Genomic DNA, 23318 nt, shown 5'->3' with positions numbered 1-23318 from the left:
TCTCGACTACATCTCTGACTCCTGATTCAGTACTGCACTGCCTGATAGGTATTCTTGTATGCATTACGGTTCCCTTGTCTGCACAGAAATCTCCCCTTGGTCCTCTCACTTTAAGACCTGGCAGCATCTGATCAGCGGAGGGCTCCTCCCGAAGTGAAAGGGACCTTGGTGTTTGTTCTGGGTTTTGGAATACCATACAATACAGAGAGCTGTGAAGATTTGGAATTCTCTCCCTGAATCAATTATACTGGCTGATATATTAGCTTTCAGAAAGGGTTGGATGGCTCTTTAGCAAGTGAGGGAATACAGGGCTATGAAAGACAGGTCATAGCACAAGTTGATCCAGGGACTAGTCCGATTGCTATCTTGGAGTCAGGAAGAAAATTGTCCCCCTCTGAGGCAAATTGTAGAAACTTCAAACAGGGGTTTTTTTTTGACTTCATCTAGATCAACTAGCAGTTAGCAGGTTTTATATAGACTTAAAAGTTTGAACTTAATGGATGTGTGTCTTTTTGCAACCTAACTTACTATGTACTCTGTAGTTAGTTTCTAGCCGCACCCAAATTAATGTACCAGGAGTGTTGCGTGCTATGTCAGTTTTTAACATGACCACATAACATTAGTGAATCTAACTTGGGAAGAACTACAATATACAGTTTGTCTATCTGCAAGATTTATAGCAGAATATAAAACTGACTTAAATTACTTTTGGCACAAAATTTTTTTTGGAGTAATGTCTAAAGAGATATAAATAGTTTTATTGAACTTTCACAAATTAATTAACTCAATGAATTGTAGAACACCAGCTAAAGTTCATTTTGGAAATAAACCATAATTAACCATGTCTTGTAGGTATGATGGAGTGATTTCAAGGTTTACTTGAGTTACTGTGTTTGTGCAACTCATCATTTAGAGACAGCAAGAAAGCATTCTTCACCTGTTACATATAATCAAAGTGACACTGTCAAACTAAAAACTGCACACTCCCTGCATTCATGAACATGGAGGGAGAGACAGCGAGCAACATAAGTCAATCTGGTAAAGAACAGTCTTTGACAGACATTGGATATACATTAGAAGAGTTGCAAACACTTCTGAACAGCCGGCGAACTTCTTTTTCTCATCGTGTGGATGAAGTGTGGCCTAACCTTTTTTTAGGGGATCTGTAAGTTGTACCTATAACTATTTTTAAATCACAAAGTACTCTAACGGCTTTGGTATTTATTGTATTTTTAGCAATCTAGTGCCAAATACTAAAAGTACATGTTTGTGAAGAAATAGGCCTTTTAATTAATGTAGAGTGTATTATATGCTAAAATAATTAATTGAGTTTTGAAAAATATACCATCATTATATCTGTACCAATCATTTTAGGCTTTACACTGTAAAGAAATATTGATAAAGAGCTTGGCTGTTGTTTGTTTTAAACACAGAATGGTCCTTGGATTTAACTTCAGGCCTGTGTGCTTTTTCTTTTACTGCATTTGCCTGGGATATGATTTTATTGGTGTGGCCGAAACATGGCTGAATGAGTCACATGACTTGGCAGATAATATCAGTGGCTATACTTTGTTTCGGAGGGACAGAGGCAATAGAAAAGTAAGAGGGGTATGTCTGTTTGTTAGGCAGGGTTTAAAAGCTAATATAAAGGAAGAAGTGATGTTAGAAAATGAGGGGGTGGAGCTCTTCACCGATTGTAAATAGTCCAGCAAATTAATTGTGAGAGTATGCTATAGACCCACAAATGTAAGTGAGGAGAAAGAGGCTCAGCTCCTGATGCAAATATAAAAGGCTGCTAGTTTGGGTAAAGTAATGATAATGGGGGATTTTAATTGCCCAGATATTGACTGGAGCAACAGTACTGCCAACTCAGTTAATGGGAACAAGTTTATACACTTGTTGCATGACAATTTTATGGCACAAGTTGTTGAGGAGCCAACCAAAAAAAATGCTTTACTGGATCTAGTGATCTCTAATGACACAGAACATATAGCAAATGTGCAAGTAATTGAACCCCTGGGTAATAGTGACCATAATGTGATATCTGTGATATCTCTGGTGCAAAAATCCTTGTGGGCTGCCCTTCAGAGCATAGATTTGGGCATTATGTTTTCAGCTAAAAACACAAAACAGAAATGGTTATCATTTAAAATGATATTAAATCGTTACTGTTCTCAATGTATTCCCTATGTGTACCAATACACATAGGTACCAATGACAAAGTTAGAAGAGGTAGTGAAGTCCTCAAGCAGATTTTAAAAAAACTAGGTCTAAAGTTGAGGGCGAGGACTTCCAAGGTAATTTTCTCAGAAATATTACCTGTGCCACAAACAATGTTAAGAAGACAGTGGGAGTTTAGGGAGATTAATGCGTGGTTGAGAGATTTGTGTAGGGAGGTGGGTTTGAGTTTTTGGAGAACTAGGCTGATTTCTCAATCGCCTACAGGCTCTTTGCTAGGGATGGGTGCACCTCAGTGATGATGGTGTAGCTGTTTTGGGGGAGAAGATGGCTAGAGAGTTGGAAGAGATTTTAAACTAGGCGTGTGGGGGGTTCAGTAAAGGATTCAGTGGAAGAAAGATTAGATAAGGATGCGGGCAAAGGAAGGGAAAATAGGGGGGAATTTGGATGGGGGTACTGTTAAGGAGAGGGAGGACCACATGTTATATGTTCATTATGGTACTAGTATTAAATGTATGTTTGATAGCAGATTAGTAGTCAGCACAACTGCAACTCACTTCTTTGGCTGGGTGCACGTCCTCCAGTGGCCACCTTCCACTGGCAATATTAGCGAAGAAAGTTAGTCCAGCACCCACTGTTTCATGAATAAAACGGCCTTTATTGGACCAAGGGCATTACGTAATGCCCTTGGTCCAATAAAGGCCGTTTTATTCATGAAACAGTGGGTGCTGGACTAACTTTCTTCGTTAAATGTATGTTTGCAAATGCAAGGAGTCTGACTGGTAAAATGGGAGAGCTGGAGCTGCTGGTGTTGGAAGGAAAATATGATGTAATTGGTGTGGCCGAAACATGGCTGAATGAGTCGCATGACTGGGCAGTAAATATCAGTGGCTATACTTTGTTTCAGAGGGACAGAGGCAACAGAAAAAGAGGAGGGGTGTGTCTGTTTGTTAGGCAGGAATTAAAGGATAAAGGAGGAGGTGATGTTAGAAAATGAGGGGGCAGAAGTCTTATGGATGGAGCTCTATTGTAATGAGTCCAGCAAATTATTTGTAGGAGTATGCTATAGACCCCCTAATGTAAGTGAGGAGGAGAAGGCTAAGCTCCTGATGCAAATTGAAAAGGCTGCTAGTTTGGGCAAAGTAATGATAATGGAGGATTTTATTTACCAAGATACAGATGGAGCCACTTTCTTTTGTGAGTTTATCGTGCTGTAACGCTAGATAAGCAGCAGCAAATGCTTAATGCTTAATGGTTTTAAGTTGCCTTGTCGCGTTTATTAGCATGTAATAACGCTAGCTAATGCCATCTGTACCAATATACAGTACATCAGTTTCCAAAGGAGAAAAGCGCTCAATATCTTACATGATGCAGTGGTGGCCTAGTGGATTAAGTGGATGCTTTTGACCAGTGGGTTTAGTGTTTTTTTTACTTTAATTTTTTTAATTTTTAATTTATATTAAAAAGTACACTTTTCATTTTAATAAAATTAAGCCCAATCCTTTTATATTAATACACACAAGGACCGAAAAGACATAGTGGCACCCTCAATGTACACTATCAGGGTAGCTTAATCAACTTAATAACATTTAGCCCAAGATAAAATATCTTTCTCTTCCCCAACCCCCGAATTTCCTCTGCAGAGTGTCTCTCTCTCCTCCCCCCGATTTTCCCTCTGCCCCCCATGTCTGCACCTATGATTTATAGCAAATGTGTCTTTCTCCCTCCCCCCATTTTCCCTGTGTCTCTTTCCCTTCCCCGATTTTTCCCTCTGTGTCTCTCTTTCTCTCCCGATGTTTCTCTCTCTGTGTCTCTTTTTGCCTCCCCCATTTTTTCCATCTCCATCTGTGTCTCTTTTCCTCCACTGATTTTTTCCATCTCCATCTGTGTCTCTTTCCCTTTTCCGTTTTTTTCCGATTTTTTCCATCTCCCTGTGTCTCTCTCCCTCCTCCGACTTTACCCTCTGTGTCTCTCTTTCCCTCCTCCGATTTTACCCTCTGTGTCTCTCTTTCCCTCCCCCGATTTTTCCCTATGTCTCTCTTTTCCTCCTCCGATTTTTCCCTCTGTGTCTCTTTCTCTCCTCCGATTTTTCCCTTGTGTCTCTCTTTCCCTCCTCCGATTTTCCCTCTGTCTCTCTTTCCCTCCTCCGATTTAGTTCCTCTGTGTCTCTTTTCCTCCTCCGATTTTTCCCTCTGTGTCTCTCTTTCCCTCCCCCGATTTTTCCCTCTGTGTCTTTTTCCCTCCTACGATTTTTCCCTCTGTCTATTTCCCTCCTCAGATTGTTTCCTCTGTGTCTCTCCCCCTCCCCTGATTTTTCCCTCTCTCTCTCTTTCCCTCCCCCGATTTTTCCCTCTGTGTCTCTTTCCCTCCCCCGATTTTTTCCATCTCCCTCTGTCTCTTTCCCTCCCCCGATTTTTCCCTCTGTGTCTCTCTTTCCCTCCTCCGATTTTTCCCTCTGTGTCTCTTTCCCTCCCCCGATTGTTCCCTCTGTGTCTCTTTCCCTCCCCCGATTGTTCCCTCTGTGTCTCTTTCCCTCCCCCGATTGTTCCCTCTGTGTCTCTTTCCCTCCCCTGATTTTTCCCTCTGTGTCTCTGTCCCTCCTCCGATTTTTCCCTCTGTGTCTCTTCCCCCCCCCCCCCGATTTTTCCCTCTGTGTCTCTTTCCCTCCCCTGATTTTTTCCATCTCGCTCTGGTCTCTCTTTCCCTCCCCCGATTTTTCCCTCTGTGTCTCTTTCACTTCCCCGATTTTTCCCTCTGTGTCTCTCTTTCTCTCCCCGATGTTTCTCTCTGTGTCTCTTTTTGCCTCCCCCATTTTTTCCATCTCCATCTGTGTCTCTTTCCCTCCACTGATTTTTTCCATCTCCCTCTGTGTCTCTTTCCCTTTTCCGATTTTTTCCATCTCCCTGTGTCTCTCTCCCTCCTCCGATTTTACACTCTGTGTCTCTCTTTCCCTCCTCCGATTTTACCCTCTGTGTCTCTCTTTCCCTCCCCCGATTTTTCCCTATGTCTCTCTTTTCCTCCTCCGATTTTTCCCTCTGTGTCTCTTTCTCTCCTCCGATTTTTCCCTTGTGTCTCTCTTTCCCTCCTCCGATTTTCCCTCTGTCTCTCTTTCCCTCCTCCGATTTTTCCCTCTGTGTCTCTCTTTCCCTCCCCTGATTTTTCCCTCTGTGTCTCTTTTTCCCTCTGTGTCTTTTTCCCTCCTCCGATTTTTTCCATCTCCCTCTGTGTCTCTTTCCCTCCTACGATTTTTCCCTCTGTCTATTTCCCTCCTCAGATTTTTTCCTCTGTGTCTCTCCCCCTCCCCTGATTTTTCCCTCTGTCTCTCTTTCCCTCCCCCAATTTTTCCCTCTGTGTCTCTTTCCCTCCCCCGATTTTTTCCATCTCCCTCTGTGTCTCTTTCCCTCCCCGATTTTTCCCTCTGTGTCTCTCTTTCCCTCCTCCGATTTTTCCCTCTGTGTCTCTTTCCCTCCCCCGATTGTTCCCTCTGTGTCTCTTTCCCTCCCCTGATTTTTCCCGCTGTGTCTCTGTCCCTCCTCCGATTTTTCCCTCTGTGTCTCTTTCCCTCCCCGATTTTTCCCTCTGTTTCTCTTTACCTCCCCTGATTTTTTCCATCTCCCTCTGGTCTCTCTTTCCCTCCCCCGATTTTTTCCCTCTGTGTCTCTTTCCCTCCCCCAATTGTTTGCCTCTGTGTCTCTCTCTCCCTCCCCCGATTTTTTGCCTCTGTGGATTTTTCCCTCTGCCCAACAATCTCATTCATTGTGACAGCAGTCAATTAGGCACTAACTCTGCCCTTTGTGCTTTCCTTCAGGTTTTTTCTATATCTTTATATTGTGGGTACGCTGTCCGTATTAAATAAAGCAACTGGGATCTCACCATTTATAAGAAAAGTAAAAAAAAAAAGTGTGAAATAAAAATCAAAGGTTTTGAATTCATGACACTTTGTTTCAGAAACACATGCCTTATCCATTACACTACAGGAGAGTGCTACTGTCTGTGTTCACAAATTTGCACACCATAAAGATCTGAAACCTGAAGGCATATAGCCTAAGTAATAAAAACGATTAATACATCATCCTGACTGTGACAAAAGGTGGAGGAATGATTTGGCAGGTTTCCCAGACCTCTCTGCCACGTGTATCTCTCCTCCCCCCTCCCAGATTTTTCCCTCTGCCGCCAAGTCTTTCTCTCCCCTCCTAATTTTTCTCTGCCCCAGTGCCTCTTGCTCTCCCCCCGAATTTCCTCTCTACCAGGTGTCTCTCCCCCCAATTTCCTCTCTGCCCGTGCCTCTGGCTGTCCCCATGATTTCCCCTCTGCCCATGTGTCTCACTCAAGTTCTTCCTTGTGTGTACTATGAGCCACCTGGTGTCCATTTAATGTGATGTGGTTTAAGGAAACTTTTCTGGTTCATTAAGGCAACGTGGGGAACTGCATTAATCGTGTATATCGCATCTATCCCATACAGTTACAGCGCACCAAACGCACAAACCAGCCTGGCTCTATCTGTATTGACTGGAGCAACAAATACTGCCAAGTCAACTAATGGGAACAGGTTTATAAACTTGTTGTATGATAATTTCATGGCACAAGTTGAGGAGCCCACAATCACAATAGACAGCACCAGTCTTGAAGATTTGTTTAAAAAAGCCTTTATTGGAACTTCATGGCTTTATCTGAACAGGCGCAACAACGTTTCAAGCCGCATGGCCCTTTATCAAGTTAATGTTTCACACATGGTTACACATTTTTATACTACTTTGTATAGCGCCATCTTGTGGCTCAATCCTTAAATACATCACAAACTACAGATCACAAAAAAATTTTTAAACATGCTATATTTTGTTTTGTCGATGGAGTCTCCTTCTCCATATCTATGCTGCTACTTTCTTGTTCAAAAATCTGTAATATTAAAAACATAAAAATCCAGTTACAAACATACTTAGCGCAATATAGAGTGTAAATCGTATTCACGATTTAGGCCATGGGGTTCCATGGTTTCTAAGCACCGTATCCACCAAGCTTCTTTCTTTAACAGTTCCTTATTTCTATCCCCTCCCCGCCGGAGTTTGGGCACATTATCCATAACTTGGAACTTTAATTGTTGGACCCCATGACCTTTTTCCACAAAGTGGCTAGCCACCGCCTGATCTATTTTCTTTAACCTTATAGCGGACTTATGTTCCCGTATCCTATCTCATACCATGCGAGTGGTCTGTCCTACATATAAATACCCGCAGGGGCATTTCACAATATACACTACAAAAGTTGATGTACAAGTGTAATATCCCCTGATCTTGATGGGGTTGCCCTTACGTGGGTGATATACGGTATCTCCCTTTTGACAATTGGAACAACAGTTACAAGAAAGGCACGGGAAAGTCCCATTGTTTTTTGAGCGTAATACACCTTGCCTCAGTTGTTTGCCCCCTAGGTCCGATCTCACCAGCATAGAACCAAGAGTCCTATTTTTCTTGTATGACATAAGGGGTAAAGCTTGAAAGGATTCCACAGACGGTATCCCCTCCTTAAGCAAACTCCAGTGTCTATTGATAATTTTGGCCACATCTTTGCTTAAAGATGTGTACTTAGAGATAAATGGAACCCTCTTAGTTTTATTTTTGTTAGGTTTATCCTGATATTCACACCCCTTTTGGTCCCCCTCAATTTCTTTCCGTTGCTGTTTTAATAAGGGTATCGGATACCCTCTTTGAATAAATTTCTCCTGCATCTCCTCTAGACGTTCACTCTGTCTATCTCTGTTGGAAACAATCCTTTTTACCCGTAGGAATTGTGATTTTGGCAATGACCTTTTTGTTGAGACAGGGTGGAATGACTCATAATGAAGGAGTGTATTCTTATCAGTTGGCTTCACAAAAAGGTCTATTTCCAATTTCCCGTCCTGATTCAATACCATCGTATCTAAAAAAGCTATTTTACTTTCATCAGCGTGTAGTGTGAATTTGATATGGGGTAACGCCAAATTAATTTGTTGATGAAAATCTTTAAGGGTTCATAGTGGCCCCGTCCATATTGCGAACACGTCATCGATGAATCTTAACCATAACTTACAATGTTGCAAAAACAACTCATTTACATACACATACTTGGTTTCAAAATTGTTCATAAATATGTTCGCATAGGACGGGGCCACATTAGACCCCATAGCTGTACCTTTGATCTGTACAAAGAACTCATCTTGAAATAAGAAGTAATTGTTATGAAGTATTAACTCAAGACATCGAATCAAAAAAATTTTTTGAGATGCATCCAAACTCTCATCGTGTCTCAACTCGATGCGGATGCGCTATAAGGTTAAAGAAAATAGATCAGGTGGTGGCTAGCCACTTTGTGGAAAAAGGTCATGGGGTCCAACAATTAAAGTTCCAAGTTGTGGATAATGTGCCCAAACTCCGGCGGGGAGGGGATAGAAATAAGGAACTGTTAAAGAAAGAAGCTTGGTGGATACGGTGCTTAGAAACCATGGAACCCCATGGCCTAAATCGTGAATACGATTTACACTCTATATTTCGCTAAGTATGTTTTTAACTGGATTTTTATGTTTTTAATATTACAGATTTTTGAACAAGAAAGTAGCAGCATAGATATGGAGAAGGAGACTCCATCGACAAAACAAAATATAGCATGTTTAAAACAATTTTTTGTGATCTGTAGTTTGTGATGTATTTAAGGATTGAGCCACAAGATGGCGCTATACAAAGTAGTATAAAAATGTGTTACCATGTGTGAAACATTAACTTGATAAAGGGCCATGCGGCTTGAAACGTTGTTGCGCTTGTTCAGATAAAGCCATGAAGTTCCAATAAAGGCTTTTTTAAACAAATCTTCAAGACTGGTGCTGTCTATTGTGATTGTGGGATATTGAAGCTGGTGGAAGTGGACACCTATTGACGTGCACCTGGTCGTTACAACCAAAAATCAAAGTGGTGAGTGCTGGCTGACTATTCGTATATGAACAAGTTGAGGAGCCAACCAGAAAAAATGTTTTACTGGATCTAGTGATCTCTAATGAACCAGAACATATTGCAAATGTGCAAGTTATTGAACCCCTGGGTAATAGTGACCATAATGTTATCACATTATGGTCACTATTACCCAGGGGTTCAATCATTTACTGTCTGGTGCAAAAAACAAATATACACTGTTGCAACAAAAACCATGAATTTCAGAAAAGCTCATTTTAGTGCCTTGGGGCATTATGTTATAAATGTAGAATCACCCTTTGTGGCTTAATATAGAAGTAAAGAACTTAATAGGAATGAAGAGAAAGGCAATTAAAAACTACAAGTCTGTTAGGACAGAAACTGCATTTTATGAATGAGTGTATTGGGGCTGAGGCTAAGTCTAACCCCTAAAAGTAAAAAGATGCGGGTTGAGAGTGTTGCTCCTTTAAATAATGGTACCAGTATGGTTGTAACAGATACAAAAAAGGCAATTGTGCTAAATCAGTTCTTTTCTTCAGTGTATTCAGTAATGAGGTCAGAGTTTACAGGCTCACTTCATAGCTGACTCAGCTCAATCTAGTCAGTGGCTGACTCAGGATATGATTCATAAAGCTTTAATAAAAATTTATGTATACCAGGCGCCAGGGCCGGATGGCATCCACTCCTGGGTTCTAAGAGAGCTTAGTTCAGTTTTAGACCGGCCCCTATTTCTGATTTTCTCAAATTCGCTTTCATCTGGTATGGTACCTATGGATTGGAGAAAAGATGATGTAACCAATATTTAAAAAGGAATTACAATCTCAGCCTAGAAATTATAGGCCAGTAAATTTGACATATGTGGTGGGCAAATTATTTGAAGGCTTGTTAAGGGATCACATTCAAAAATGTGTCCTATTGAATGGCATTAGCAGCAGCAATGAGCATGGCTTTATGAAGGATAGGTCTTGTCAGACAAATCTGATTGCTTTATATGATGAGGTAAGTAAAATGCTGGACAGTGGGGGAGCAGTAGACGTGATCTATTTAGATTTTGCCAAAGCCTTTGATACTGTGCCCCACAAATGACTGCTTTCTAAACTAAGGTCTGTTGGGCTTAATGAAGTTGTTTGCACATGGATAGAAACTGGCTACAGGATCAGCTACAGAGGGTGATTGATAATGGTAAAACTATACAGCCCAATTAATTCCATCCAGGATGCGGCATCCTTGCAACAGGATCTTGACAAACTGGCAATCTGGGCAGCTAAGTGGCAAATGAGATTTAATGTTGATAAATGTAAAGTAAATCATGCACCTGGGATGTAAAAATATCCAATCCATTTATTCTCTTAATGGGACTGCACTAGGCAAATCCATAATGGAAAATTACCTTTTTGTCCTTGTAGATAATAAACTTGGCTGTAGCAAGCAATACCAGCCAGATAGCATCAATATCGATTAAGGTCATGAGCTGTATTAAAAGGGGCATTGATCCATGGGAGGAAGGGGTCATTCTTCCACTGTACAGGGCCAGAACTAGGGGTAGTCAGAATAGGCAACTGCCTCCTCTGCCCTTCCTCCCTCCCCTTCATTTGCCCTCCCTCTCCATTACGGTGCATACATTATGCGGGGGGGGGGGGAAGGTTAGCCAACTGTTTTGTCTAGGGAACCTGGTCAGATCAGCCATGTATAGAGTACTAGTAAGGCACCCTTTAGAATATGCTATACAGCTTTGGTCTCCAGTGCTCAAACAGGACATCATTGAATTAGAGAGGGTACAGAGAAGGGAAACTAAACTAGGTATGGAAAATCTTGGCTATGAGGAAAGACTGTCTAAATTGGAGTTGTTCACACTGGAGAAGAGGCGCTTAATGGGTGATATGATAACTATCTATAAATATATAAGGGGATCATATAAGTAATAATCTCTCTAATGCCAGTAGGATTTTCCATCTGACACAAGGTCACCCATTCTGATTAGAAGAAAGGAGGTTCCCCCTAAATATTCAGAAGGGGGTGTACAGGCTGATACATAAGATACAGATGAAGCCAGAACGGATTGTACATCTGGCGCGCTGTAACTCATCAAGATAAACGCGCTGGTCGCGTTAAGTGCAGGGAAACACGATGTGCTGACGTTTAGAAATGATTAGAGTGAAAATGAAAATAGGCGCAATTCAAGTAATGGACACCAGGTGGCTCCTGAACAACTTTTCCATTCGAACCGCAAGTATTGCTATAGTTACCGGCTTGCTTTAGTGATTCACAGTGCAGAAAGATCGTGGCATGCACTCAATGTAGCCTGGAGAAAGGGGGCTCTTCATGTGTTCAGAAACCAGTCACAATAATTTAAATAGCAGTGTGATTATTTTTGCATGGCTAGGAAAGTAGATCTGCAGAGGTTAAGTCCTGAGGAACCAAAAAAAAAAAGTAACAAATTAAAAAATAATTTAAAAAATATATAAATAAATAACCAAAATTAAGTCCCAATGCCTCCTCCATCTACCCTGAGCTTCATTTTCTCATTACCACGCTCTGATTATTTTTTTTTTAATGTGTGATTGACATCACAGATAAAGGAAACTTCTGAACATATAGGTGCTGTGGTGGCGCATTTGTTAAGGCATGTGCTTTTGATCCCGAAGGTACTGGGTTCAATACCCATCAATACCCAAAGTCTCACAATTTTCTGTAATTGATATTTAAAATTATAATGTACATTTTACAACATATTAAGCCCAATCATGTTATATTAAAGAAAATAAGGAATGCAAAGACAGTGTCACCATCAATTTGGTTCAAGCTATTTCATGACATTTAACCACACCAAAAAAGTCCATTCCCGGATTACAAATAATTTGATGGTGCCACTATATCTTTTCATTCCTAAAACTGCTTGATATGTCATAAAATGAAAATTTTACATGTCAAAACTAATTAGAGAAATTAATAAAATTTAAGGCAGAAAAGGGAATTGAACTCATAACCTCTTATTTTAAAAGCAAACACCTTATCCATTTGGCCACCAACACTTTCACTGTTGTGAATTAGTCAAAACTAACCCTCACCTGTGATGTACTGAAATGCTGCAGCATCAACTAAATATCCAATACATATGAAGGGCAAAATGACCACAATGCCTGTAAAAACTTAATCCACAAATAAATGACTCAACAGAGAGAAACTGCTAATACCTGGCCAACTACAGTGTGTATATGGAAATGCTGGTGCTGACATTTTAAAAATGACTCGTGCCACTGTTGGTGTTTTATTCCTCAATAGGGACAAGTGACTCTGCCCTTTTTTACAGAACATTTGCAAAACAGTGGATGAAGCTCATTGAAGTCAAAGGGCATCCTTGCATGTTACTTTTTCCAAACTGGATGAATTTTTTTTACTGTATATTACAGTCTATGAACATTTTTTCATGGCAAAATATTTCACCCATCATTTTTCCTCAACTACTGTATCATAAAATGTTTCACACACTCCACTGCGTCTGTCAGTAAACAGCAGAGCGTAGGTTGACCCAGTAACGTAACTAGAGGGGGGTGGGCCCTGGTGCAGGATGTAAAGCCGGGTCCCCCCACCCAGGGCCGGAACTAGGGGTAGGCAGAAGAGGCACGTGCCTAGGGCGCAAAGGTAGAGGGGCGCAAGGCACTTACCTCTTCCGACGCCATCCTCTAGTTCCAGAAGCAGTGGTAGCAGTTTTTCGCTCCCCTGCGCATGCGCACTTGTGCACCCCCGACGCATGCGCACTTGCGCTTCCTCTGCGCATGCGCGTCGCATCCTTGGCGCATGCGCAAACGGTGGGGGGGCGGAGTAGGCGCTGGGTTGCCTAGGGCAGACGGCCGACTTGGCTCGGCACTGCCCCCACCCCCCCTAAAGCCGGGTTCCCTCACCCCCCCTAGTTACGATATTTTCTGCCTGGAAATCAGCGGTGCGCAAGCTGCCGAGTGGGGCCTGAGGGGGTGATGGCCCTGGCCCAATCGCACCCCCTACTCCCCCCGGTATTTCCACCACTGGGTTGACCCAAAAACATGAAAGCAGCTATTTTCAGGCTGATGTTCACTTAGTTGTGTGTTTCTATACACAAGCACAAGCTGTGCAAATGAAAAGAGCTAGGGCAGGGAGGTCCATTGCTTCACTTAGCCTGCAAACTCCATAACTGATGAGTGCCCTAGAGGACCACACACAGAGACAAGTGACAGCAGTGCATACTGATAATTCTTCAATGATTTCCTGGCCGGTGGGGGGGGCCGCAACAAAAGGGGCAGGCGAGTTTTGTAGATGATTGGGGGCAGGCCGAGGGGGTCTTTTTAAGGGTATTACAAATTTACCGGCAGCTACATTGCCGGTAAATTTGTAATACCAGCCACCGGCCTTGGCAGGTATTTTAGGTGCGAACCGTAACTGATCATGAGACCCTTGAATCTTTTATGTCTTTACAAAGACTTATAAAATAGGTCCAGAAGAGTCAAAATTCACCTCCTAGGAGTTCCGGAGACTGAGACAGACTTAGAACAATTTGCACTAAATCTTTATGAAACTTGCACAAGTACCACCTGTCCGATTGACCAAACGACCGATTCCCTGCCGGACAAAAGATGTTGGCGCTCACCACACACTGTCCGAAAATCGTCCGAATCCTCGATGGCCACCTTTAGTGTGTTAAAAATCAAAACTGCCCACGCACACCCAGGCCCTCTCGAGGATACACTGACCCTGGTGCTCAGTAAAAAGGGCTTCGGTAACCCCACAACTGTACGAAGAAAAGATTCACTGGCACACAGGTACTGCTGGCAGGGTGAAAAACCCTTGCTTTAAATTTATTAATGCGGCATGCAACGTTTCGGGGACAACCCCTTTATCAAGCATACTGAAACAGAATGCACGAAGCAATTTAAAGCATAGGTCAGTGACGTAACAATTACATATGTGTGCATATAATTAACATAATGAATTAACCATCACAAATTAAAGAAAATGAGAAAAAACTTAAAAAACTTTCCAAAAAGAAAATAGCAAGATAATAATAAACACCAAAAACAACATGTGTAATAAAGTGTCCAATTATTCCATAATCCAAAAGTTCATTAGGAAAAATCGCTAAAAAATAGAAAAAATATTTCAGAAATTATTTCAAAAAATTGATTAAAAACCAGTTATTCAAAAGTCCTAAAACATGAATGTATTACAAAATAGACAAAAGTTAAAAACATAGTATCCAGTTAATCTAGAAGGGAAAGGCAACGCAATAAGCAAAAATCTATCAATTTTTTACCAATTTTTTAACAATTAAGGAAACAAAGTTACTAGCATACCCTACATGGGAGAAGGAAGCTGTCCCTGGCAAAAATCCGGCTGTAATTTTTATCTACAAAAGAAGAACAGGATATTATATATCGTAATGCTTTACAGAAATGTTTTACAAATAACAGGCCATATTAAAATCTTCATTTAACCCTTTTGGGTAACGTGTCTGTAATAGCCAAATCCAGTAGCATTCACGTTGCAAGATATTTTTCTTTTTATCCATGCCTGTACTAAAACTCACTTTCTCTAACACCTGCCATCGCAGTTGTGATACTCGGTGTCCATGCTCAAAAAAATATTTGGCCAATTGAGATTCTGTTTTATTTATCTTATCCACTGGCTTTTTACCATGCAATAGTGTTGTAGGCAAATCAGGACGGTAAGTCCTAATATTTGATTTATGCTCATTGAGCCTGATTTTAATCGCTCTACCAGTTTGTCCAATATATAACAACCCACATGGGCACTTAATACAGTACACAACATCATATGTGTCACAGGTAAAAAAAACATATAGTTTATGTTTCTGTCCTTTCTGTGGATGAGTCACACAACTACCAGGGATAATGGCACTACAGTGACTACAGTTTCTACAGGGAAAAGTTCCCATACTTTGTGTGCCTAATATATTACATATCTCTTTTTGTGAAGTAGTCTTCCGCTTTATCAGTTCACCAACGTTCTTGGAGGTGCTTTGAACAAATGGCCATGTTTAGTATCAGTACTCAAAATATTCCAGTGTTTTAAAATTACATTACGGTAATACTTAGAGTTAGTATCATAGGACGTAACAAAAGGGATTCTTTGAGATTTAACAGATTTCGATCTTGGTTTCTTAGTTAATGCTGATTCCCTAGGTATTAGCTCAACCTCATTTTGTGTAGCCAACAATTTAGATTTATCATACCCCCTTTTCACAAATTTTTCCACCATCGTAAGTGATTCGGATTTATAAAGTTCAGGCGTAGAGATGTCGCGAACTGTTCGCCGGCGAACTTGTTCGCGCGAACATCGGGTGTTCGCGCTCGCCGGAAGTTCGCGAACGTCGCGCGACGTTCGCCATTTTGGGTTCGCCATTGTTGGCGCTTTTTTTTGCCCTCTCACCCCAGACCAGCAGGTACATGGCAGCCAATCAGGAAGCTCTCCCCTGGACCACTCCCCTTCCCTATAAAAACCGAAGCCCTGCAGCGTTTTTTCACTCTGCCTGTGTGTGCTGAAGAGATAGTGTAGGGAGAGAGCTGCTGCCTGTTAGTGATTTCAGGGACAGTTGAAAGTTTGCTGGCTAGTAATCGTTTTGATACTGCTCTGTTATTGGAGGACAGAAGTCTGCAGGGGTTTGAGGGACATTTAAGCTTAGGTAGCTTTGCTGGCTAGTAATCTACCTTCTACTGCAGTGCTCTGTATGTAGCTGCAGTGGGCAGCTGTCCTGCTTCTGATCTCATCTGCTGACTGCTGCAATAACAGTAGTCCTTGTAAGGACTGCTTTTATTTATTTTTTTGTTGTTTTACTACTACTACTACTACTACTACTATAAGAGCCCAGTGCTATTAGTCTAGCAGTGTTGGGGAGTGGGACTGGTGTGCTAATCTGCTGCTCCTAGTAGTTCAGCAGCACCAACTTTAATTTTTTTTTTTAATATTCATTTTTTTTTTATTTTACTTTTTTTTATTTTACTACCGCTGTAGTAGTGTATAAGTTGACCTTTTAGGCATTATTTGCCCTGTAGGCATTATTTGCACACTGTTTTCTTCAACCCGCCATCGAGCTGTGTGACCTTGTTCCCATTCTGTCTAAATATCCATAATATTACCGTCTCCAGAAAAAACACCGGAGTCACTTTTTTCAAGCAGCATTCATATATTTTACGTAATCCGTATCCACCGCTGTAGTAGTGTATACGTTGGCCTTGTAGGCATTATTTGCACACTGTTTTCTTCAACCCGCCATCGAGCTGTGTGACCTTGTTCCCATTCTGTCTAAATATCCATAATATTACCGTCTCCAGAAAAAACACCGGAGTCACTTTTTTCAAGCAGCATTCATATATTTTACGTAATCCGTATCCACCGCTGTAGTAGTGTATACGTTGGCCTTGTAGGCATTATTTGCACACTGTTTTCTTCAACCCGCCATCGAGCTGTGTGAGCTTGTTCACATTTTGTCTAAATATTGATAATATTATCGTCTCTAGAAAAACCACTTGAGTTACTTTTTTCAAGCAGCATTCATATATTTTACGTAATCCGTATCCACCGCTGTAGTAGTGTATACGTTGACCTTGTAGGCATTATTTGCACACTGTTTTCTTCAACCCGCCATCGAGCTGTGTGACCTTGTTCCCATTCTGTCTAAATATCCATAATATTACCGTCTCCAGAAAAAACACCGGAGTCACTTTTTTCAAGCAGCATTCATATATTTTACGTAATCCGTATCCACCGCTGTAGTAGTGTATACGTTGGCCTTGTAGGCATTATTTGCACACTGTTTTCTTCAACCCGCCATCGAGCTGTGTGACCTTGTTCCCATTCTGTCTAAATATCCATAATATTACCGTCTCCAGAAAAAACACCGGAGTCACTTTTTTCAAGCAGCATTCATATATTTTACGTAATCCGTATCCACCGCTGTAGTAGTGTATACGTTGGCCTTGTAGGCATTATTTGCACAGTGTTTTCTTCAACCCGCCATCGAGCTGTGTGTATTATCGTTTCCAGAAAAACCAACTGAGTTTTTGTTGTTGTTGTTGTTTTTTTAAAAATAATGCCAGGCAAAGGCAGGCCGCCACGCAGAGGCCGTGCTAGGGGCCGTGCTGCTATGCAATCCTGTGGCCCTAGCAAATTGCCCCAGTTTTAAAAAGCCAATGACCCTGAACTCCCAAAATGCTGAAGAGGTAGTTGACTGGCTTACACAGCACACCCCATCCTCTACCGTTTCTAACTTTACCACAACATCCTCCTCATCCTCCACTGCTATGGCCACCCCACGTAACACTTCCTCCACCACCGGTGCCCCTTCTTCACTGGGGTCAGAGGAGTTATTTTCCAATGAGTTTCTTGAACTGAGTAATGCGCAACCATTATTGCCAGAAGAAGATGAAGGAGATGAGGACCTTACACCAGATTTAATTCTGGCAGAGAACACGATAGAGATGGACATAATGAGTGATGAGGAGGAGGTCCCCGCTGCTGCTTCCTTCTGTGATGTGTCAGAAGAAATTGATGCATCTGAGGAGAATGATGATGAGGAGATTGATGTTTTGTGGGTGCCTAGTAGAAGAGAGCAAGAGGAGGGTAGTTCAGATGGAGAGACGGAGAGTCAGAGAGGCAGTAGGAGAATAAGACTTAGAAGAAGCAGGGAGGACAGCCCGCAGGGATCAGCAGGGCAACAACATGTATCGGCACCTGTGTTCAGCCGGCCAACGCACCCGCCATTGCCGCCAACTCCGCCAACTTCTACTGTTACCGCCAGATCGCACACTTCCAAAAAGTCAGCAGTGTGGGATTTTTTTAATGTGTGTGCCTCTGACAAAAGCATTGTAATTTGCAATGAGTGCAGTCAGAAACTGAGCCTTGGTAAGCCCAACAGCCACATAGGTACAACTTCTATGCGAAGGCACATGAGCGGCAAGCACAAAGCACTTTGGGAGCAACACCTCAAAGGCAACAGGCAAACTAAAAGCCACACTCCTTCTGGTCCAGCATCTTACTGCTCTACCTCTGCTCTCCTTGACCCGTCTGAACCACCCTCCACTCCGCCTTCCACCTTGACCACCTGTTCCCATTCCCAGTCATCTGCCACCAGCCAAGTTTCTGTGAAGGCCATGTTTGAGCGTAAGAAGCCAATGTCTGACTGTCACCCCCTTGCCCGGCGTCTGACAGCTGGCTTGTCTGCACTCTTAGCCCGCCAGCTTTTACCATACCAGCTGGTGGACTCTGAGGCCTTCCGCAAATTTGTAGCAATTGGGACACCGCAGTGGAAGGTACCCAGCCGCAATTTTTTTTCTAAAAAGGGAATACCACACCTGTACCAACATGTGCAGAGCCAAGTTACCGCATCTCTGTCACTTAGTGTTGGGCCAAAGGTCCATATGACTACTGACGCATGGTCCTCCAAGCATGGTCAGGGCAGGTATGTCACCTACACTGCCCACTGGGTGAACTTGGTAATGGCTGGGAAGCAGGGAATGGGTAGCTCAACAACAACAGTGGAGTTGGTGTCACCGCCACGGATTGCACGCGGTTCTGCCACCACCTCTACTCCTCCATCGCTCTCTACCTCGTCTTCTTCTTCTTCTTACTCTGCTGCTGGGTCCTCCTTCTCCTCCTCCACACCTGTGCACCCCCAGCTCCCCCTAGGCTATTCGACGTGCCAGGTACGCCGTTGTCACGCTGTCTTGGGGATGACGTGCCTGGAAAGCAAAAACCATACCGGATCTGTACTCCTGTCATCTCTGCAGTCACAGGCCGATCGGTGGCTGACCCCACACCAACTGCAGATCGGAAAAGTGGTGTGTGACAATGGAAGCAATCTGTTGGCAGCGTTGAGACTAGGCAATTTAACACATGTGCCCTGCATGGCACATGTGTTAAATTTAATAGTCCAACGTTTTGTCTCCAAGTACCCAGGATTCCAGGACGTTCTCACCCAGTCCAGAAAGGTGTCGGCCCATTTCAGACGTTCCTACACAGCCATGGCACGCCTTGCTGACATTCAGCAGCGCTACAACATGCCAGTCAGGCGTTTGATTTCTGACAGCCAGACTCGCTGGAATTCAACGCTCCTTATGTTGGAACGTCTGCTGCAACAACAAAGGGCCGTCAACGAGTACCTTTTTGAACTGGGTGGTAGGACTGGATCTGCACAGCTGGGGATTTTTTTCCCCCGTTACTGGGTGCTTATGCGCGATGCCTGCAGGCTCATGCGACCTTTTGAAGAGGTGACAAATATGGTCAGTCGCACCGAAGGCACCATCAGCGACCTAATACCCTTCGCTTTCTTCCTGGAGCGTGCCGTGCGACGAGTGACAGATGAGGCTGTAGACCAGCGTGACGAGGAGCTGGAAGCGCACGATTTCTGGTCGGAATCACCAGAACGAACCCAGGCACCTGCTGCAACGCAGGAGAGGTGCCAGAAGTGGAGTCAGAGGAGGAAGGTGGCTTTGTGGAGGAGGAGGAGGAGGAGGACCAACAGGAGCAGGCTTCCCAGGGGGCTAGTGGTGACCTTTTGGGGACCCCTGGTCTTGTACGTGGCTGGGGGGAGGAGACCGTGGATGATGCAGTCCTTGATAATGAGGAAGCGGAGATGGATAGCTCTGCATCCAACCTTGTGAGAATGGGGTCTTTCATGCTGTCATGCCTGTTGAAGGACCCCCGTATCAAGAGGCTTAAGGAGAAGGACCTGTACTGGGTCGCAACGCTACTAGACCCTCGGTACAAGCATAAAGTGTCAGAAATGTTACCAACATACCACAAGTCCGAAAAGATGCGGCATTTACAAACCAGCCTGCAAAACATGTTGTACAATGCTTTTAAGGGTGATGTCACTTCAGGAACTCATCAACATTCCAGGGGCAGAGGTGCCAGTAATCCTGCCACGAGCACACCTGCAAGGACAAAGCCCTTTGGCCAGTCTGTAACGTCAGACATGCAAATGTTTTTCTGTCCAAGGCAGCGCCACAACCCTTCTGGATCCACCCTCAAAGAACGCCTCGACCGGCAGGTAGCGGACTACCTGGCATTAACTGCAGATATCGACACTCTGAGGAGCGATGAACCCCTGGACTACTGGGTGCGCAGGCTTGATCTGTGGCCAGAGCTGTCACAATTTGCCATGAACCTCTTGTCTTGCCCAGCCTCAAGTGTGCTCTCAGAAAGGACCTTCAGTGCAGCAGGAGGGATTGTAACTGAGAAGAGAACTCGCCTAGGTCACAAAAGTGTCGATTACCTGACCTTTATTAAAATGAATGAGGGGTGGATCTCGGAGGGTTACTGCACGCCGGAAGACTTGTTCTGACTTCTATGCAGCTGTCCTTCTCTTCAAGCCTCATGACTCCACACACAGCTGTCCTTTAGCGTCCTCCTCCTCCCTCCGCCACCGTTACAAACTAGGGTGCAAACCCTACTGGTTTAATTTTTTCTGGCCTCTGTGCTTCAGTGGCTGCAACCAAAAAAACTGGGCAAACAATGTCTACAAGGTCAACGTATGGCAAAAAATGACTATTTTCAGCATTTATATGGCATATTTTTTCTGGCAACTGTGCTTCAGTGGCTGCATCCAAAAAAATGCATATTTTCTGCATTTATATGGCATAATTTTTCTGGCCTCTGTGCTTCAGTGGCTGCAACCAAAAAAATGCATATTTTCTGCATTTATATGGCATAATTTTTCTGGCCTCTGTGCTTCAGTGGCTGCAACCAAAAAAATTTATATTTTCAGCATTTATATGGCATAATTTTTCTGGCAACTGTGCTTCAGTGGCCTGCGACCAAAAAAATGACTATTTTCAGCATTTATATGGCATATTTTTTCTGGCCTCTGTGCTTCAGTGGCTGCGGCCAAAAAAACTGGGCAAACAATGCCTACAAGGTCAACGACGTTGACCTTGTAGGCATTGTTTGCCCAGTTTTTTTGGCCGCAGCCACTGAAGCACAGAGGCCAGAAAAAATATGCCATATAAATGCTGAAAATAGTCATTTTTTGCCATACGTTGACTCAACGTATATGGCAAAAAATGACTATTTTCAGCATTTATATGGCATATTTTTTCTGGCAACTGTGCTTCAGTGGCTGCGACCAAAAAAATGCATATTTTCTGCATTTATATGGCATAATTTTTCTGGCCTCTGTGTTTCAGTGGCTGCAACCAAAAAAATTTATATTTTCAGCATTTATATGGCATAATTTTTCTGTCAACTGTGCTTCAGTGGCTGCGACCAAAAAAATGCATGTTTTCTGCATTTATATGGCATAATTTTTCTGGCCTCTGTGCTTCAGTGGCTGCAACCAAAAAAGTTTATATTTTCAGCATTTATATGGCATAATTTTTCTGTCAACTGTGCTTCAGTGGCTGCGACCAAAAAAATGCATATTTTCTGCATTTATATGGCATAATTTTTCTGGCCTCTGTGCTTCAGTGGCTGCAACCAAAAAAATTTATATTTTCAGCATTTATATGGCATAATTTTTCTGGCAACTGTGCTTCAGTGGCTGCGTCCAAAAAAACTGGGCAAACAATGTCTACAAGGTCAACGTATGGCGAAAAATGACTATTTTCAGCATTTATATGGCATATTTTTTCTGGCAACTGTGCTTCAGTGGCTGCGTCCAAAAAAACTGGGCAAACAATGCCTACAAGGTCAACGTATGGCAGTTGTTTAAAGAGAACAGTAGATTACTAGCCAGCAAAGCTACCTAAGCTAAAATGTCCCTCAAATCCCTGCAGACTTCTGTCCCTCCAATACAGAGCAGTATCAAGCAGATTACTAGCCAGCAAACTTACTATCATCTGTCCCTGAAATCACTAACAGCTCTCCCCCTACACTATCTCTTCCAAGCACACACAGGCAGATTTTTCAGATACATTTTTGCCCTTGATCCCCCTCTGGCATGCCACTGTCCAGGTCGTTGCACCCTTTAAACAACTTTAAAATCATTTTTCTGGCCAGAAATGTCTTTTCTAGATGTTAAAGTTCGCCTTCCCATTGAAGTCTATGGGGTTCGCGAACCGTTCGCGAACCGCTCGCGTTTTTGCGCAAGTTCGCGAATATGTTCGCGAACTTTTTTTCCGACGTTCGCTACATCCCTATTCAGGCGTGGAGGTAATTCTTTTCACCCTCATTAATTGGCTCCGTGGAAGACCTTTAAACAAGCTAGGGGGATGAAAGCTCGAAGGCTTAGGAAGTAAATTGTTCCTAACTGTAGGCTTGCTGTATAAAGATGTAACAAAAGTAGACCCCACCACCTGGATATTGACATCCAGGAAATGGAGATTACTGGGACTGGCTTCAAAAGTAAATTTAATCGTCGGATGCACTTCGTTCAAATATGACACAAAATTTTCTAATGTTTGCATGTCACCGGACCATATGAAAAAGGTGTCATCGACATATCTCATATATTGCTGTATGTACTGATAAAAGACATTATTGGAAAAAATGTATGTTTTTTCGAAATGGTCCATAAAAATATTAGCATAGGCCGGCGCCATGTTAGCACCCATGGCACAGCCTTGCAATTGTAAGAAATATTCATTATTGTACACAAAATAATTTTAGGTAAGGACCATCTCCAGTAGTTGGCAAATGAACGTGACAGTATGCATAGGTAAATTCGATGTTGATAAGTAATTGTGTATGCACTCTATACCCTCATTGTGGGGTATTGAGGTAAAAAGGTCTTTAACATCAAGTGAGCACAAAAGAAAATTTCCAGATGGTAAAGTTACTTGATTGAGTCTCGTTAAAAACTCAGTTGTATCCATTAAGCATGGTTTTAATGTTGGCAATATTTCCTGCAGATGCATATCGATATAAATGGCAGCAGGTTGCCATAAGGAACCTACATTAGAGACAATCGGGCTCCCAGGTGGTTTACTCAAACTCTTATGCACCTTAGGCAGGAAATATATATACGGAACTTTAGCAAATTTTTCAGTGAGTAACTGCATAATATCCTCAGAAATGACACCCTCCATTACCGAACCATTTAAAAAGATGTTCAATTCATTTTTAAATTTAATTGAAGGGTCACTGGATAATCTCTGATAGTGTGCCTCATTATTTAACTGCCGCAATGCTTCCATATCATAATCACACTAGTTCATAACCACAGTGCCACCACCTTTATCAGCCCTGGTAATGAATATGTCGGTATTATCTTGCAAA

At 42.6% G+C, this 23318-nt stretch overlaps 1 protein-coding gene across 1 annotated transcript in view; it reads left to right on the top strand.

Annotated features, from left to right (window-relative positions):
* The first annotated feature begins 931 nt into the window (after positions 1-931).
* The window catches only part of dusp13.S (dual specificity phosphatase 13 S homeolog), a 45219-nt gene continuing 22832 nt past the window's right edge, over positions 932-23318 (top strand). Inside the window, exon 1 of the mRNA XM_018239423.2 lies at positions 932-1165. Coding sequence (XP_018094912.2) covers positions 996-1165 — 170 coding nt within the window. The 5' untranslated portion in view covers positions 932-995. The remainder of the gene's footprint in view (positions 1166-23318) is intronic.

This window comes from Xenopus laevis, chromosome 7S (assembly GCF_017654675.1).
Source record: "Xenopus laevis strain J_2021 chromosome 7S, Xenopus_laevis_v10.1, whole genome shotgun sequence".
In the NCBI taxonomy this organism is placed as follows: domain Eukaryota; kingdom Metazoa; phylum Chordata; class Amphibia; order Anura; family Pipidae; genus Xenopus; species Xenopus laevis.
Note: the sequence above shows the minus strand (reverse complement) of the source record. Positions and strands in the feature narration are given on the sequence as shown.